Here is a 20,255-nt window from a genome sequence, read left to right on the forward strand (position 1 = left end):
TCCGACTTTTCCTGAGGTCCTGAAATTCCGATGTGTACTTCAGAATGGCACAAACAACATGGAGGGCACACAGGCCTGGCCGCAGGAGCGCGTGCACCCCGATGTAAGCGAGGCACGATATATGCACTGACACTATATGACGTGCGGGGCCTTTACACTGTGATTCCGGCGAGGTAGTGGAGGGGTCCGCGGGCAATGCACCTGACGTGTGCACGCATTGTCTCGACGGCGATGTGCGTCGTGATTGAATAGTCTTGAGTAATGGCAATAGTTTCAGCCGTTGACGCACTGCACGGTAATCCAAGGCATATCCTCAGGTAATGGGCTTGAGTGCTCTGAACTGTACACGAATTAGTTTTGCAGGTATTGGTTATAACACGTAGAAAACAAAGGGAACGATCTCTTTTCTTGTCATATAGGAGCGAAATTTGCTGGATTAGCATGTACACCATAAGGCAAGATGGTATCTGTACCAGCAACAGGGAAAGTCGTCTTCTGCCGATAACAAATCTTAGCCGTATACTGTGACATATGTGTAGTACAATGAAGCATGGCGCGATAATGCAGTAGCAGTTCCTGCAGCGCACATTTCGCGATATAGCTAAGTTCTCATATATAAGAAACGCCCACAGAAAAGAAGAAATGGAGCGCAGAAAGTAGCCTTGTCTTTGGCTTCAAACTGTGCTCAAAAGAAGGGATACCAGTTAGGAAGATACCGTTACTTCTTCAGCAGCTAGATATACTTGAAACACGTGTAAAATGCCTCAATGTCTACATACGTTTTCAGGCTAGTGGGTAATAAAAACCAACAATGAAGTAAAATATCTTACCACAAATATTTCTTTCTCAATTTTTGGTTTCGTACTTTTACACCATGACGTTCAATGCAGCAGCGAGAATTCACCCATTTTCCGTATCCGAAGCAGCTCCGGCAGCGCGCAGAAGAGAGCTTTTCTACGCGTATTCAAGGCACGCACCGATTTGCCCCCTCGCACGGCCCGTCTCATCGCGCGCAGCCACATACGCCTTGTTCGCGCGATAGCCGCAGCCTCCGGCTCGGCAGAGTGTCGTAGAAATTGTCGTCATCGCCGTTCGTCTGTTCGATGCCATGCCGCCAAAGGTGGCTCCCAAGAGATTGCTTGCTCGAGAAACCGCTCGTATAAACCGCAAAATTCGAGATACATAGAAAAAAAAAAGAAAGAACGGAATGATTGAAAGAACGAGTAGAGGAGGGAAGTGCTCGTGCGTCGCAGGCGACCGATCCCAGGACTCTGGCCTCTCTGCTTGCCGCCGTCTACGTGACGCCGGAACGAGGTTTTTCACGGCACAGTTCGCGGTGAGACTAAGCTCATAAGGCGGAGAGAAGGGCGAGAGCGAGGGCAGAGAAAAGCGAGCCACAATGTGCGCACAAGAGCGCACACAGAAGTGGCCGAAGCGACGATGCCAGGAGGGCGCGCATACAGACTTCCCCAAAAAGGGAAGTTGGCGCTGCGCAGAAAAAGGAAGCCAAGCCTATTGACTCGATACACTGGTCCGCCGCGGTTCACACAAGTGAGCAACTGCTCCAGCAGCGTCCGGATACTTACCTGTGTACAAAACAGGCCGTTTCGTTGAGGAGGCGGCGGCAGCGGTTCAGATCAGCCAAAGCGGCAGGGGAGCTGCTCTGACGCAGAGACTAGGGAGGGGGGAGTTGGCGGAGCCTCGTGGGGGATCGAAAGAAGAGGGGGGGAAAGGGGATTGGAGACGCCTGCACTTGAGGGGAAAAAAGGTGTAAGTGTTGTGATACACACTCGAGCCGCGGCATTGTGGGGCGCGTTGGCCCGTGGAAACGGTGGTCCCACAATGAAGTAAGAGGTGAAGAATACTAGGAGGTGGCAGCCATGAATAAGGAGCCGAGAAGAAAAAAATAAAGAAGGAAGAAAGCGTGTAGAAAGGCCCGAAGTTCGGTGGGGCGCAGAGAGGGTGGAGGGGGGGGAGCTACTGGGGGGAAGTTCAACTACACCCGCGCTAAGCTTCATACAGAACAGGAGGGGGGTTTAGGGCAAGGAAAAGAAGGTAGATGCAGAGGTGGAGGGGGGATCAGTTGCAAGCGAGTCGTAATTGAAGGTTTCAAAGAGAAAGTCAATGTTGAGGTCCATTGGATGGCAACTCAGCCTCGAGATGAGCGAGTGAGAATGGCGGCGACCGACACTCGGCGCACTATGCCTCCTTTTGAACTTCCTTTTTATTGCGTGTGTGTACTTTCTTTAACTAGTTCTGCTCCCGTTGTGTCCCGTTCGCGGCACTGCTGTGCAAAAGTAGGGCCGGCAGCGGGCCTCGCGACAGCAGCGCTCCCTGTTCGCGCGAGCCGCGGGAAGCCGTGACCGGGGCGCAGCGGGCATATGCGCGCGAGCAGTTCTCGGTAGAGTGCGCTCAGCAGGCGACGTCCTCCAACAGACTGTCTGGCGCTGTTTGCTGCACAATAGCCTACAAGAAGACGGTCGCGCCGCCACTGCCCACAGCAGCCTTGCCGCCGTCGCCGCCGCGTGATGCCCGACACCCCGCCCCTTCTTTTTCTTTCCTGTCTTTCTTCTTTATTCCGTGTCCTGTCCGCGCTGTTGTCCAGTCGACACGACAACGAGATTCCCTGTACACATGGCGCCAACTCAAGCTTTGTGTTTGTTTTAGCCTCAAATAGACGTTTACCGACACATTTTTTTTTCTTTTTAAGGCGAGAAGAAACGTGGCGTTCTCATCTAGCCAAAGAGAAATCCTACATCATAACATTACGGTTCTGTTACGTCCACCTGCTTTCTCGTTAAACCTGACTCGTACGACTTCTGGCTCTGGCATTATGCGCTTCTGCGTTCTCCCCACAGAGGCTGATGCGTAACCTAGATTTACTTCTGATCGCTTTGCATTCCGCACGATCCAGTTAAATTGTTTGGAGAAATATGAATAAATTGTTCCGGCTTCAAGATTTGCCCTTCGCTCGTATCATATACCTCTGCGGCAAATCGACACTCGCGTGCTTTTGTTTTTCTGCTTACTCAAAGAAAAGGAATTTAATGGGCGATGTTACGAAAAAAAAAAAGCTTACGAAGACGAGCAAGAAGAAACTAGAGATGAAAGCGAAATACAAAGGGATAAAGAAGTGGTGAAGAGGAGAAACGCAGCTATGGTGGGAGCACTGCTCTGTGCGCTTTAGCGGAAATCGCCACAAAATGACCAGCGGGCTCTTCTACGTATACGTTAGAAAGGCACGGGCATCGTGGGGTCAAAAAAAAATACGAAAAAAAAAGGGGGGGGGGGGGAGGAGGATCGGAGTCACAGCCTCTGCGCGCGCACCACCATACAAAACAGTATAAAAGGAGAGAATGAAAAATAAGAGAGGGGGAAAAACCTGCTGCGACGGTAACGTACCGCGCTGCGAGGAACGGTGCCCTTAAAGATGGGAAATATGAAGTCAGCGGTTCTGGAGGAACAAAAGCGAGCGACACCAAGGTAGTATAAAAGTGCGATAGCTGCGGCTGCCGCTCGCGCAGCGCAGGCAAGCCAGCAGGACCGGGAAGGACACCGAGCCGCTGCGAAGCGTGAAATAGATCTGCCAGGATTGCTGAGGACGCCAGCTGACCATTCATAATGACCGTGACGATCTTCCTGCGCACCCCACCCCGCTGCGATCCCCGCGTACACCCTCTTCTCCTTTCCGGGTGCCGAAGAATTCTTCTTCCGCAGTAAAGAAACAAAATGACACGCCAAAGCGTCGCCATATAGTTTGCACGCGCACATAAAAGAAAAAAAGAAGCAGAGGCCCGAGAAATATAGAATAAGAAGTAGCGAAGCGGGAACGAGACGAGAAAGTCGATTTCAGTGTGCGGTCAGTGGTGTCGGAAACCCCAGATCAGCGAGGCTTCAGATAGAGCGAATAGTTCGCTGGACGAAAGAAATACGCTTTGGTTCACCTCCCTACTTTCTTGCTCTTTTTTGTTTCTCCTTCCGTCTTGCGAAGGGCCGTGTAGAATTACTTTTTCGCGCCCCTTCGCCTGGTAAGAGACCTTCCGTTGGGAGGAAAGCAATCTCAGCGCGAGCAGTGCAGAAAGGACTGCATGTCGGACGGCCGAAATTTCAACACAAGAATCTCTGTGAATCGGCGAAAGGAAGAAAGCTGTTTTTCTGGCGAATTCTTGCAATGGAATTTCTTTTAACACTTATTGCGGACTTCAATGCCCACCTCCGGGATGCTATAGCTTCAGAATTTAAAATGTTACTCAACATGTCAACACCGATAGCGCACGTTGCTCAATTGAACACCTGCCCAGAAATAACGAGTATAGAACAGAGATTGAATAAATACGTCTTGCATTGGACGCGGTCACTCATGGCGAGTTTTTGTAGATGAATATCTTACGACCGTATTTATTGACACGGTTAGGATTCGCAGCGGTATTTTGTAGCTAACAGGCATATGTCGAAGCATAACCGTTAGGTACAGCCAGTTGCGTAGCATCGAAGAATTCGACAATATTTCGATTTCCGAAGATGTAGAAACAGATTAAAGTGTTCCGCGCAGCGCATCAATGCATTATCTTGCAGCATTCGCGCAAGGAAAACTCAAGCTGCGTGATATGACAGGCTACAACGGCAAGCTGGCTTCACTGCGCCAACATGTTGTCTTAGGTGAAGCGCTCGTGTGAAACAATAGGGGCTGATTCTGCCTATATATTCACACGTAAAAAGTTGGAGTAGTATTTGTTTTCTTAGTTGTAGCACAATATACTTGTATGGAAGAATCCATACGGAAATATATTGCGACACAACTTTAAATATGACCCAAGTGATCTATTAACTTGATGTGTATTTATTGGTAGAATGAATAATCCATATTAGTTACCTTGTTAAGAGGTCACCATGTTTTATTGCTCTACTTTCCAATCTACAAACAGTCCATGCTGGGCGTCAACTTTTGCTGCTAATTAATTGTCTTTAAAAGTATGTGCGACCTAGATGTTTGCATATCACTTTACGTATGCTTTATAACTCGAATCCCACTATTTCACCATTGTATTCTAAGTACTGTTAAACATATTTTCTTTGGTTTATGTTTTATCCATCCAATGCTCACAGTTGCCTTCACGAAGAGAGAGCAGAGCTGAAAAGCTCGATCAGAGAAAAGGGGAACTACACCCACACAATCAGAACCCTTCTTTTTTTTTTTTTTTTTCAGGACTCCCAATATGTCTGAATCAACTACATGTCCCGCAGCACGGACATTTAGTTGTTTCACGCTGATCAAAATTCGTCGACTAATGACTTCGAACTGATCGATGACAGTCGCTTCACCGGACTCACCTATTCCGAGTCAGAAAACGAGTCAACAGCTATGTTTCTTTCGTTTTGTTCGGTCGGTCTCATGTAAAGCGTGGGTGCGCTGCGGCGAGCACGGGGCTGTAGCGGCAGCAGCAGAAGCGGCGCCGATAGCGAGGCTTGGAGGCAGCCGAGAGGCCCGAGAGAGGCCCCGGACGCGGACCCCGCCGCAGCATCCCGGCACTCCTCTCCCTCCAGGAGCCGGAGGGGGTGTTTCCCGCCGCCGCCCATTGGGTGCGGGGCGCGTGACGATATGGCAGACGTCACGGCGGAGAGCCAATGCGCGCTTTCCGGGGCTCGTTGAGCGCTCCGGATGACTCCGTGATTGATTTTTGGCAAGATCGCGCCCGCCGGGTCCGCGAGAGCGGCGGCTATTGGACCAATCCGATTACCCAGTTGTGGCAATTATGAGCGGGTCCCGGCGAGACCAGCCGCGTGCTTGTTGCGGGCAATAATAGCCCGGCCCCGAGCGGCCCGGCCAGGGACGCCGCTCAGTGACGCGCCCGAGGCGCCAGCGCGGAGCCGTGACGGCCGCTCGACATGGACCTAACCACGGCCTACCGGTACAACGCCACCATGATGGAATACTATTCATGTAAGTGCGCCCCGTAGCGTTGCATGCTAATGATGACGCGGCTGCGACGTGACTCTGCGCGTCGCCGCCGCTCGTGGCAGTGGTGACAAATCTCCCGTCGCCACCGCGTCGTGGTCTTCCTTCGCGCAGCTGCCTCGGCACGTGCCCCGCGGCTCGCCCAGCCGTGCACGCGCGTTGACAGCTCGCGTCCGACGCCGCGTTGCCACCTGTGCTGCGCGCCTGTTCGCGCTCTGCTTTCGCCGCATGCCAGCACGCGTGGAACAGCGCGCGGTGCGTTCAAAGTGGGGTGTGCCGATGGCGATAATCGGGGAAAGGCGACGCCGCGTCCCGCATGGCCAATGGCTGTGGCTGTGTGTCGTAAGCGAAGCGCGATTAAAAATTGACGGCACCGACCGAACGTCTGGCGGTCGAGTTTGGCTCGCCGACCAGTGCACTCCATGCCGTGAATCGAGACCTAAAAAGGAAAGAAAGAAAGTAGCCTATGTGCACGACGAGGCGAAAAGGAGAGAAGAGGTCCATCGCACGTTGACTGGTCCAAAAGAAGAGAGACAAGAAAAGCAGAGTCAAGTTCTCCAGACGTAACCAGATCAATACTCGTCATCCCCAGAGCGCACGGAGGCGGCGGCTGCGACGACGGAGGAGGCGGAAGACGAAGCAAGAAAGACCGTGCGCCGCTGCTACGTGTCGCCGGCGGTCCGTTCTGGCTTGTTAGCTGCACTTTTCGGGACCCTTAACTCGATTACGGGACAGGGCCGCCCCAAAGGGAAGCAAGGAGTGCACTCCGCCGCGAGGGGAGAAAAGCCGGTCACAGTCACGTCTCGCGGTGGCGCGCTCAAACGAAGACGCCTGGTTCCGCATAAAAATCTCCCCCTGAAAGCACCGCAAGACTCCGGTTTCCTAACCTGGTTAAGCGCGCCAGGGCGACGACGCCCGGGTCCCCGCCGGCTCGGACGCGCTCAGAGCAGTCTTCGGCCGCCAGCCGCGCAGTCGCCCTCCCACTGAGGCGCGTGGCAAGTCCGAACACCGCAGCCGCCCATGGATTTCCTGCCGCTCGCCTACTACAACTACTTGCTCGACGTGAGGCTCAGGCTCGCCAAGCTCGGTACGCATGTCATGTGAGCGTCCCGCGGATGTACACAATTCGAAGGACGTGCATGCTCACGCGCAGCGTTATAGAATGTGCGCGACGTGTGAGGCTACCCGAAATGTGGGCTGACTAGCCACACTCATCAGAGCTATCGCACAGGAGGGGTCATTCGTTCGTATACCTCGCTGAAGTAGCGCGCGAGCATCTCTGGAACTTGCTTGCATGTTGCTTGCACCGCATAAGCAGGACTCGCCTTCTGCGTGGGAGGCAGTCGAACGCCCGCCGGCGATGCTTGTCGAGCTCTCGATGCTATGATGCAATAGCAATACATACAAGCGGCCGATGTAGCCAAATCAGAAGCTACAGGCATCATGTCCAGGTATCGCAATCATTTAAGTGACGGTAGCCACTGGCCTCTTATATTCATTACCAATCATGTGACACCTTGTACCTACTGACATGTGCTGTAGCTCAATGAATTTGTTGATTACTTGAAATAATAGTTACTTTTCCTGATGAAACAAGATATGTAAAAATTAGAGCCGTTTTTGCCTTAGAAGTGTTGTAGTTTATCGCATTTTCTGTATGAAACACCTCTAGTCTAAAGTGTAGTGTTGGTGCCATATTTACTTGGCATTATGAGTCTATATATACTTGGGAAATCGCTGCTTCGTCAAAGCTATAATGTTGTGGGCGCGCCATATAGGAAGTTCGTTTGTGTTGTCACAATGCATGTGCTCGCACTATAGGGTTACAAGGCAAATATGGTGATTTTTGTTGCAACGTTTCGTTGTCACTAAGACTGTAGAGGTCAACAACTATACACGTCAAAGAGGCAGCGTTTGGGAAACTTCCAAACAAAAATGGGTGAACGTAAAACAAATCTATACGCATTCATCACAGAAATCTACCGACTGCGTGTTATCGCAGTACAGCCCTTCGCTAAGGCTCAGCCGTCAACAATAGTGGCGTAGGGATGACCGCAGGACGTCGGTACAGAGCACGCATTGAATGTGCATGCATGTTATGTCTGTTAAAGAGGTACCCATGCTGCATGCACTCTGGTCAGTGCTCTGCCCAAGTCGGATATTGAAACTGCTGTTGACACTCTGTGTAGTTGTTTTGTCGTTCCTGGGTATGCGTATGGGATTTATTTGATGTAGACATCTGTTGCACCCCTGTATACAAGGAAACGATACCAAGTGCTGTCTAATAATCTTATAGGATAATGCGTTTTACTCGCACATCACTTAATGTATGCTGTAACATCGCATTCTCCTCAACCTTTAGGGACACCCGCACAAACATTCCGCATGATAACAACAGTTGCAGCACGATGTTCCTGGTAGGACACTACGGAAAAGAGAAGAGAAGCTAATGGATGCGGTGTTCTCCTTACATAAGTTATGCGCGCTGTATTTACTCATCGTGGAGTTGGGCGTACATTTCGACAGCAGACACGAGTGCCTTGCTCACCGGCAAAAAATGGTATTTTTTGTAAGTTCAATAGCTCTCAACATCTGTGAAAGCTACGAAGGGACAAGGAATGCGACAGAAGGCTTTCCATGCAAACTTCCTGTGAAATTAAGATTGCTGTGGTGATGCGACATTTGAGCGCTTAAGGCTATAGAGGAGGGAAACAAGAGGCTTGCGTTTCGCTTGCATACACGCAAGCCGCCTGGATCCCAGCAAAATCCAAGAGCATAATTGAGGTTCTTGGGCATGCAAATCGCTTGCGTCCCTTCGCCTAAACTCCTCTAATCGCGATTGATTGCTTGTAATTGGCAAAGTCCGATTTAATCTTCGCATATGACTGAGACACGTGGTCACACAAGAAGGGCAGTATAAGTATACTGCGTTCCTTTCTTCCAGCAGTGGGCTTATATAGCTCGAGGAAAGGCGCCTGCAGAAGCTCTGCGCGTGCGTACAACACAGCGCTGGAAGCAATATGTATAGAAAATCAGATGCCTCTCTTTGATAACGTTCCCAGTCATTACAGTGCGCTGCTTGGCACGAATGTTCAACATTGAATGCGTCTTCGGACGGTGCTTTGTGATTGCATTATGAGTGCTTTTAAAAATTTTTTTATTGAGCCTTCTTTTTGCCACGTATCAGTAGTTCGAAGGGTTGAGACATTCGTTAATATTACAGAATACGTTTGTTATATCGCACCAAGGAAACAGGTGGTCTATTGTTTCTAAGTTGTCAGCAGTCTGCCTGCAACACTGCCCCCTTCTTGCAGAGGCGCACGTTGCTGTCAAGATGCTTGTTCTCTGTTGTGTTCTTATAAAACTCTGAAGCGTCAAAATGTGCCAAACTTTGCTTATTTTGGCTTTATGTATCCTGATCAGTGTTCGGGTTTGTGTGTGTATCATATGTACGCACAAACATCACCACAGCCTCCTCAACACCAGGTTGCGCTTCCAGTTTTCTGACGGTCGAATTAACCACACTTCCAAGACGTTAAGAATACATGTTTCTACCAAAAGCTATATAAAGCCTACTCAAGAAATCTACACGCTTTCATGGGCAAATGTGTGCCCATTACATTTCGAATAAATGTTAAGCTTCGGGATGCCGACTTCTATCCCACCTCGTAATGGACAATAAGCAGGCCGATGAAGCTGCTCGATCTGCTCATGAAGACGGGGTACGGAAACCAATCCCGCTGTCAAGAACAGATGCAACAGCGCAACTTCGAGTGATTGCATATGATGCCTTACAATCGTTGTGGAACACACCTAGTTTCCAGCACACACGTCTACATCGACTGGACCCCTGTCTGCAACTTCACCCTCCACGTGGACTATCCCTACCCGAAACAACGGTACTTTACCGATTGCGGCTTGGCGTCGCATTTACAATGTCGTTTGCTTTCCGCATTGGATAGGAGGATAGTGCTGTGTGTGACCGTTGCGGCGACGAGAAAACTATCGAACACGTTCTTTGCCATTGTCCCCGATACAGCGCACACAGGCAGTCACTCGCGACCGCGCTGGTGCGTCTTGACGACCGGCCATTTTCGGAGCAGACAGTCCTGGAACGCCACAGTCGTCACACCGCAAGACAGTCAAGGCACCCTTGAAGTTTTTTTTTTACGTTCGAGTGGCCTATTGGGCAGACTGTAATTCTCATGGGCGTTCACTACCTTCCCTATATATATATTTTTCCGTTTGTTTGCTTGTTCTCTCCGTTGTTCTTTCCGTCTTTCATTTCTCCTAACCCTTCCCCCAATACAGGGTAGCTAACCAGAATCCTATCCGGTTAAGCTCCCTGCCTTTCCCATCCCGTTTATCTCAGTATATATATATATATATATATATATATATATATTGCAACTATGCACAGAAAAAAAGAAGAAAGGGTCTTTGTTACGTGTGTCCAACATCATTATTTTTGTCTTCGTGGGCGTACAACACAGCGCATGCATGTCGTTCGTGTACTGTCGATTTGAATCATTCTGCTTGTCCGTGACGTCACTTACCCTCTGTCCACAAAAGTGTAGTGCCGGCGCCGAGGCTGGGTCTGTTCATGTGTGTGTGTGCGTGTGCGTACACACACAGACACGCATGGACACAGGCACACTGTTAGCGCGTCTTGTATACACACACGCACGCACAGTGGCTTCGCACCGCCCAAGCACGGCTGGACATGCGCAACGCACGGCTTCACGCTTCGCAAAGCGTAACAGTATCACGTGCCCCCGAATCACGCCTCCAGGCGACCAGCGCAGACGTCGACAGATCGAAAAACGGAGGAGAGAGAGAAAGAGAGAGTGAGAGAGAGAGAACAAATGACGTGACAGAAACATCCAGCGAGGCAAACGTGGTGGGATATATATGCGAATGCGTACGATTTGACTCTTGCGCGGCTTTCTTCGCCAGCGCGTTCGTGGTAACAGAGTATATGTATGTATGTGTGTGTATATATATATATATATATATATATATATATATATATACCCGCCGTGGTTTTTCAGTGGCTATGGTGTTGGGCTGCTGATCACGAGGTCGCGGGATCGAATCCCGGCCACGGCGGCCGCGTTTCGATGGAGGCGAAATGCCAAAACATAAGTGTACTTAGATTTAGGTGCACGTTAAAGAACCCCAGGTGGTCAAAATTTCCGGAGTCCTCCACTACGGCGTGCCTCATAATCAGAAAGTGGTTTTGGCACGTAAAACCCCATGATTAAATTAAAATTATATATATCATGATGCCTTTTTCTAGCACAAAGAAATAAACCCGCATTCTTCGCGACACCGGAAAAGCATGTGTTAATGTGACTCGGTGGCTCGATAAGGGCAATGAAAACATGGTGAAACGCGCGTCGGTCAATTAATGCAAGCAGCCAGACAAAGACACGGGGTACAGTTGTCTAAAATCAACACGTGGAAATTATACATACACTCAGCGATAAGGAAATATGCTTGCCATTTACGCTGTGTTTAAGAAGCGTTCGACGATGGCATATGCAAATCATGGTGGGCCTGGATAATATAACAATTCTATTGCAATTGTTTTCCTTTTCGCGTTTCGCCAGTATAGTCGGAGTTGCACTCGACATACGTTATGACCATAGTCGGCCTGCCGTGAGGGGTGGATGATAACAGAGGAATACAATCGAGTGAAAGCAATCCTTGCATTTCACCAGCTAGGTTTTCCATTTCTAATGAAGAGGATACTTGGTACTTTCATTTTATGTATCATTTTATATATCGCTACAAGATATACAAATGAAATGGTGACCGTTGTCGCTCAGAAGAACGTAGTTTGCAGATAAGCTTGGAACTTGAGAAGCAACGAAAAAAAGTAGTCTGCATTTCCAAGGTGTCGATTTATATATAGTAACACAAGGCAACCTCTCAGACTGCATCTTGCTCGGCTTCACTGAGCGCTTGAGTAATAGTCACCGCTCTATAAGAATAAAAAAAGTAAAAAAAAAAGTAACTACAGTATGTGAGAGAGAATTCAGCATTAGGTGTTCGATGTCGACAACGAGCACCTGTGAAATTATTGAAACCGGAGTAGCGCGAGTATAAATTTACTAAGGAAGCGGGGGCCGAATTTGCAAAGCTTTTAATGATATGCTTTTTGCTGTTAGCCAGCTGCTTTGGTTAATGACATGTCCAGCATCAGGATTGGCTGAAATTTCCCCTTAAGAACATTTCTAGCGTAAGAGCTTTTTGTGACTACGGGCGCTAATCGTGTTACGAGCTCGTTACACTGCGGGCATCTCAAGATGGAAACAAAAGCGTGCAGTTTGTACCATAAGAAAACTATTGACATTTCACTTATTATCCACAAATAGACACTTAAGCGCGAGCATTTATCTTATACTATACTTTCGTATTCGAGTGCCAAGCTAAAGCTTGTAGTTTAGTCAGTAAACTATTGCAGCTGAAATGTGCACTATTGCCGTTTCAAGATGTATTTAGCGTTATTTGCATGCAATGACGTGCTCCAATGCAATGCGATTTGTATTTGGGTCACTATCTGTTGCAAACATAAATATCGTTTGAAGCCCCGGCACCGTAAGGAGTATTTGAGTGCGGCCTGAGCGTGTTGTACACGCTAGGAGATTAGCCGACAATGTAGGGAGGAAGATACGCATGCTGAGTTTAATTATTGCCGGTTATGTTGGTGAGATTTCGGGCTGGACGAACGGCTCGGTAAGAGAGGCGAAAGTTGAGGCGACACCTACCGCGTACACGTCGGTTGCCATTGCCAGGTTTCAAGACGTAAACGAGGAAGAAATGCCAATAGAGAGAGAGAGAGAGAGAGACAGCGTCCACTGGAAGGGGTACAACGGCTCTACAGGAAGGAGAGAACAGGAGAAACAGGAAAAAAGAAGGAAGAACGCCTCATGGTTACGAAAAATATATTGGCGCGATTGTATAGGGGAAGAAAGCCCCTCGTCACCGGTTTCATAAATCAAAGGGTGAAAGAAAACAATGGCAACCAAAAATTGCCCGAGGTCTCTTCACACTCCGCATAAATGGCAGTTGCTTTCAAGAAGAACAGAAGGGTGGGATGATTCAGACATTCCTCGTATGTCGGTGTATCCCAGCGGCCGTGTTCTCCGACGAAGCCACGACACGCAGACATTGGTCTTTTAGGAGCGCAGCCGATTGTTCACGAAAAGAAGGACGTTCCAATATCGAGTGACCAGGGGCGGCTTGCACGTACATTTAATAAAGAAAGTAATAACGAATTTAAGAATGCATTCTTGTGCGGACTGGGCGTTGTCTATGGAACATTTAAGAACGCGTTCTTAAATTCGTTATTAATATTTTCGTTATTAAATGTGCGCGCAAGCCGCCCCAAGAGTCTCATATAGATATACACGAAATACACGGCAGAATGTCCGCACGGGCTTGTTAATAGAAACGCTGAGAAGCAAGGCGCAACGAACTCGTGCGTCAACATATGACGCAACCAGCTCGTGGTAGAAAGGCTGCCGCGCCGTGTACGTTACATACATACATACATACATACATACATACATACATACATACATACATACATACATACATACATACATACATACATACATACATACATACATACATACACACACACACACACATATACATACATACATACATACATACATACATACATACATACATACATACATACATACATACATACATACATACATACATACATACATACATACAAACATACACACACACACACACACAAGCAATTATACTCAGTTCAACGTAGACATCTCTTCCTTGTACACAACTGTGCCCTTCCTAGAATGCACCGTATCCAGTTCGTCAGGCGTACTGACGCGTCAGGCGTCAGTAGTACAAACTTTTGGATCCGTTCATCCCTACACAATGTTTACGGTGAAGACAATTGGTTACTTTCGCTAGGCAATCGTATTTTGTCGCTTCTAATAGCATGACGTGATCTGTTTTCTTACCATGCTTATTGCTAACATTTGGATGTCATTTTGGTGAACGTATCGGGTCCTTGCGGTCACTCCGTAACTACTTGTCAGTGTAAATAAAGAAATTTGACAGAATCAAACTGACAAGGTCAACGTAGCAGAAGGAAAGACAGACTAAAAATTGCATCTATCATGTTTTCGTTGCACACGTGTGACGTTTCACTGTACAGGTTGCACCGGTGTCTCTTGGTTTATAACAGAAATATTTACCGCACCAGTGTATTCCGAACCCACGACTGAAATTATCTCGACTTTCGCTTTTTCTGGTTTATTTAATGTATGCCGTCTTGTACTTTTATATCGCAAATGATCAAGTGCAAGCACGCGAGCGGTCGCCAGCGCTAGTGTCCACCGCTAGAGCAGGGCCCTGGCTTGCAGCAACCACAAGCACTTAGTCATACATGGAGCAACAAATGCTTTCCACAAGTGAGAGGTGTCGATGCGTCCAGTAATCTTGAGTTACAACAGCAACAACAAACTGAAGAGTTAAAATATTGACAGACACATATGTACCTTTTGCATCCTGAAGTCGTCTACTGTGCAAAGCAGTTAACCGAGTATAGTTTTTGTTTCCTCGCTCGTTTCGTTCAAACGCAAGCGAAGGAACGTATCCAGATTTCACGGGTGCAACGTACCCTTAACCTTGGACAAAGCTGAAAGTTATCTAAAGCCACTACGCACTAGAATTTCTAGCTTGTAGCACATTTCGCAGTTACTATCCAGACAATGTTGTCAATGTCTTCACTCTGTAGTCTATGAGGGAAACATGCGCATCATCTTCGATGACTGAACAGGATGCGGCATAACGATGACGACGAATGCTCCATGATGCACGATGGCACAACGATGACCCGACGATGACATGACGGTGACACTTACGGCAGTTGCAGTTACGGACAGCGAAGAGAATTGTGAGCGTGAGAATGACTGCTAAGTTGTAAGCCTCGCTATATACGAACGACTGCGCTTCACTTGGCCAAATATGTATACGTCTTTATTAGCAAGTAACTATGAGTACACCAATCATTTCACAGCCTTGAAATGTTTAATTTTCAAAATTTTGATTTTCAGTTTAACGACACTCTCTATGCTCTCCGTATCTCTTTTAGCTTGTCAATTACAATAATTTGTTGTGTGAACTTTGTGTGTTGTACTACAACAATATTCAGCAGTTAATTGCAACTATGGTAATTAAGTCACAATATCGAATTATGCAACGGCCATCTTGAGTCCTTCGTCTCTCTCGATGCCAAATATTGTCTACGTACCTCTTTTAGCGTATGCACAAGAACTATTTATAGTGTGCACGGAGCATGACGTTTTCAAACTCGGTTCGCGAACACGTTGCACCTTTGCGCAGTAAAACTAAAGAAAGGAAAGAAGGCCGGGACAGAAGCAGGAAGCGCCAGCGTGAAGCATGGCGCGGACAGTGGCGGCCAAGATGGACGTTCTGTCGCCGCACCGACAACGATCGGCTCCCTGCAGCGACGTGCTCCGTCTGTAATGAAGCATGAATGCCGTACGTGCCGCGGCGGCCGGCGGGAGAGCGAAGGGCCAAGACCGCCGGCCGCCCAAACGACAGCGGCGGCACAAAAGGGCCGATCCCCTCGGGCGAGTCTCACGTGCAGGCACCACCCAGCGGCCATTGTTTCGCCGCCGCGGCGGAGTGCCCACGGTCGGCGCCCGGTGCATGTATCCGATGGCTCGCGTGTCCCGGCGGCGATTAGCGGCTCGCCCCGAGGTGTACACTCGCGGTGGGCGCGGACGCACGGCACGCGCAGCCAACGTGGTTCTGTTCGTCGTCCCAGCCGGTAAAGAACGTGAGCTACACGAGGCGAAGCGCTGTGCACACTGACGCACTTCGTACAGCCATTGTAGCCCTCGCTGTCAGAGAAGTTGGTGTGAATGAAGTGGGGCAGAAAAATGGATCTACATAAGAATCGCCGTAGACACAACAGGATGAAGCGGTACAAGGACGACCACAAACAAAGAGCTATTCTAGCTTTAGTGGAAACTCGAGACGATGCTTTGCCACATACATATGCAGTGTAAACGATGCGGCACTACTGGGTGCCGTTGCTCTTTGGGAAGTTAGAAAATATCCGGGATAATGCCAGTACCTTAAATTATGTCCTCGGCGACCTTTTGACCATTGACGTTACGCCACTCAGGAATATTTGCCACGTCCGAGCCGCACCCTTGAGATGAACAGCGCGCACCGCGAATCTTTTACCGAACCAGGAGCGCGGAACGACACAGCTTACGAAAAAGCTCGGAAAACTATGGCGAGAACGTCGTCTTGCGCCTTCTTTTTTCACGCTTCAGGTGTGGTTAAGTTTAGTGTAGGGACATGCCGGCCCTCCTGTAATCCTGCAGCAACATGTCCTTAACCAGGCTTCTTGTGTCAGCGTGCATGGTGTAACTGTCCGCACGACGAGAGTCGAGCGCCGTTTGCTCCAGCGGCAAACTGTCCCTTTTCGAAGCCTGTGAAAAAGACGCGTCGTCGCAACAGTCACTTAATCCTCGCCCACTCAAATATCTCGAAAGATACAGAGAGATGAAACAACGGACGGCCACGCATTCATAATTGCGCGTTTGGTATACGCGAGTATACGTAGTACAGGCAGGCGTTAAGACATCGCGCGCTCCTTCTGCAGCAGCTGCGCGCTCGCCCCGAGAGGCGCGATGTAGTGCCCTGTCTCCTGGCGCGCGCTGTGTCGGCACAAGCACGCGCGCACCGCGGCGCGCCGCAGCCTCCTCTGCGGACAGACAGAGACGCAGCACCGAGTGGCCTTTTGAAAGAGGTCTTTTGAGAGCGGTCACGCCTTTGAGCACGGCGCGGCCAACAGGCAGCGGTGCGCGGACAGAGGAGCTTCCTGAAAATTAATTTCTGTTCCGAATACTCGAGCCAGAGCCGGCAGGACCCAAGGGGGGATCGTTGTGAGCCCGTGTTCGCGGCGCGTCGTCCGCTCGCTTCCTCGCGCGGCAGCCGAGCCGCCGTGCAGAAGGCGCGCTGCAGAGTGCGTCTTTGCTGTGCGCCGACCTGGGAGCAAGAGGCGCCCGCGTTATGCGTGTGACGCGATGCGTTTCGCCGCTATTAATACGGGGAGGGCTCCCTCCTTCGCGCCAGTGTTCCGGCCCGAGTCGCTCTCCATGTCGCCATATATCGTCGCCTTTACCCGCATTTTTCTTATTGTCGGGGTGCTGCTTTAAATCTCACCTTTCCCCGCACCATCCTTTCCTCTTCTACGCTTCTTTTTTTTAATCTCCTTCCGCTCTTAAAGGGCACAGCGTCCGACGTTATATACCATCTCGGTGGAACATGGAGCATTTGTGTCAGAAGCGCCATGCTTACCTCAGCAGCGACTACAGCGAAGCTGGTGCTGGGCGCAGCACGAAAGCGAGACAAGAAAATGTAAGAAGGAAGCGGATACTTGTGCACTCGCAAAGGAGTGCACGTTGAACAATAGTCATTCTGTGCTACGCAAAACAATTTCTTTAAATGCCTTTCGCATACCGGAAGCTGGCTGTTCTTAGCATAACTGCAATTTTTGCTAACTTTTGATTATACAGCATATTCATTCCTTCAATCGCTATATGACTTTATTTGCGTAACGGGCAAGTTTAGCGCATTTGGAACGGGTAAGTGCTCCGACGAGACAAGGCAAACAACGATACATGGAGCTTCAGTTGCGCACTCACCGCTATGAATCACAGACATGTCTTACGGAAGCGAAACAACAGAGGTGCGCCGAGGAGGCATAAACTAGCGTGTCGCGATCCTTTAACGCCTTCACGCCGTTAAAGTGACAAATTGCCGGCGTAGAGCACACCTGCGCCATTGTCTAGCAGAGCGAGGTTCCGCCACCTATTATGTACATGAAACGAAAACGACGACTTGAGCCAGCTTCAAGGGTACAAGGAGTCGGCGCGCAATTCATCACCCGCCCCCGCGTGCATATGGGTATAATCGGGCACGGGCTCGGCTTGCCGACAAAGCGGCGGCGGCGACCCTATGAGGCGTGTCGTATTCGGTGACAGGCGAGGCAGCGCCGCCCAACCGGCAGCCTAAATAAAACGCGCGCCCGGCGCACGCTCGCCGGACAAAGCAAACGCGGGTGGCGCGCAGCCTCTGCTGGCGGCGCATCATTACAATGACTGATTAGCGAGACGCGGCCGGCCTTCTTCGCCCCCCCTCGCAACGCTGCCGCACGGAGACGCGGGCGTGCAGATTCTTGGCACGCCGGGCGAGATTCTTGGGGCCGTGCGGGCACGCTGCTGCTCTCGCGTGGGATACACTCGACGTACACACACTGCCGCTGGCTGTTGCTGCGTCGTCGCTGCGGCGCGAGTGAGCAGCTCGCGGGGTCCGCCGCTTTATCTGGGCGTGACAGCCGCCCGGGTCTGTCCACGCCGCGGCGGGCCGTTGGAGGGGCTCTTTCTGGACTCTTGATTTTATACCATTTTCATTGCTCGTCAGCACAGTGCGTCGCGCGATGAAGGCATCGCTGTTGCCGCGCCACTACCGGCGCCCTCAGCCGTCTGGTTGCACCGGCTGCAGGTTGCGCCGGTCATCGCTGCACTCGCGAGATATGTTTCCCGCAAATCGACGTAATGTTTTTAAACAGTTGCACGCGAGGCCTGGGTGGGGGGAGCCTCGCAATTTTTTTCCGGAATAGCCGTTTTCCGTTTCCATCGGGACATTTCCATCGGCTGAGCTTCCACGCGGTGCGCTTACGCTGCTGCCTTGGTCACTTCGCATTGCAACGGGCGCGCTATATGGGAGCGCGTTGCGTGGCGAGGTTCTCCCCAAAACTCGCCTTGCTTGCTCGTCTCAGAAACATGATGGTCGAGGCAGAGCTCCTGAAAGCGAAGCAATTGGTGTATAAGCAGCGCGCGCGCCAGCTTTTCATACAGCAGGAAATAAAGAAATAACGCCAAACCCTAGAACATTTACAAAATCGAGGGAAAGAGAGAGAACACAGCGGTGGGGGGGGGGGGGGGGGGGGGCCGCGGCGGCGGCCCGAGGCACAGGGGAGCAGAGAATCTCCCAACGCGCGGAACATGCGAAGGGATTCTATCTTGAGATCCCACGAGCAAGCGCCCGCCGCCATGGCTCCTCTTCTTCTTGCGCGTTGCCGCGCGGCGCGAGAAAAGACGACAAAAGTGGCCCGGAAAAATAGCATCCACCCCCAAAAAGAGTCGCTCTCTCCCCGCGAGCGACTGGGCGCCAAGGAGTGATGCGAGCGCGGGCTATGCCACCGGGGACGACGCAGCGGCGGCGCTCAAGTGTAAGCGAATAAAGCGTCGCAGCCCCCCCGTCGGTGCACATTCCACTTATTCACTGCTCACCTACCACACCGTTGTTCCCAATGCACTGTTTTCCAACATTAATTTCGAGCGGTGTTTTGTTTATTTAGGCGCATTTTTCACGGAAGGCCACTGCTCAGCGCTGTCCGGCTGTTGTTCACACGTCCCTTCAATGCGGCGCGAAGTGTTTGTTTACCCTGACGTAAACTGATGGGAGAGGAGAGTTGGTGTAAATATATGCTGACTGACTTTTCAGGAATTCCTAAAGCTACGTATTAGGTACGAGTTTGTTGTACCTTCCAATCTGTACACAACTTTCTATAAGGCAGCTTGGATATGTTTGGAATGTTATTTTCGACGCGGGTGTTATTAGTTGGTAAAAATAAATATTGAAAAAAAAAGGAAGAAAAATGTTTGAAAGACGGCAAAAGATGTCGAAGAGTGGGATTGTTGCGGAATGCGCAGTTGGCATCTTGCGTGATTCATCGTGCAGGCGTCGTGTACATTTTGCAAAAATTATGATTGGTTCTTTTTTCTTTCTTCTTTTTTTTTTCCAGAACTGTTTCATGGGTGATTGCGTGCTGTACTTGAGGTGTCTACCTAGTAAAGAATATCTTAACAATTTCGAATCGTATATCGCTTCTTCTGCTACGTGTTTTATATGTCATTGAGCTTTTTAATTGTTTCAACTGAATGTATATTATCGGATATTTGGTTTGCGATTTGGTCGTCAGGAAGGCACTGAGCCGGAGTCTTGCGTTATGCATCGATAATCAGCAACATTACGTATATTTTTGTTGACTCAATCCGGTTGCTCGCTTCCCACATATTGTAAATATTTCAACAGACGTCATTGCATCAGACATTATACTTGGCATATTCCTGATGTAAATGAGTGCAAATGCCAAAAAGACAAGACAGGAACAAGAACTTCGGAGAACTTCGGAGAGGAGAAC

General features: G+C 49.8%; 1 protein-coding gene across 3 annotated transcripts in view; it reads left to right on the plus strand.

Annotated features, from left to right (window-relative positions):
• The window catches only part of sv (paired box protein shaven), a 236,572-nt gene that overhangs the window by 139,457 nt on the left and 76,860 nt on the right, over positions 1–20,255 (plus strand). The window contains exon 1 of one of the 3 annotated variants that reach the window (XM_050196697.2): positions 4,701–5,941. The exons of the other annotated variants lie outside the window; for them this stretch is intronic. Within the exon in view, the coding sequence (XP_050052654.1) occupies positions 5,887–5,941 (55 nt within the window). The 5' untranslated portion in view covers positions 4,701–5,886. Of the gene's footprint in view, positions 1–4,700; positions 5,942–20,255 lie in introns of those variants that run through there. 3 annotated transcript variants of the gene reach the window in all.

Source organism: Dermacentor andersoni, chromosome 1 (assembly GCF_023375885.2).
Source record: "Dermacentor andersoni chromosome 1, qqDerAnde1_hic_scaffold, whole genome shotgun sequence".
NCBI lineage: Eukaryota > Metazoa > Arthropoda > Arachnida > Ixodida > Ixodidae > Dermacentor > Dermacentor andersoni.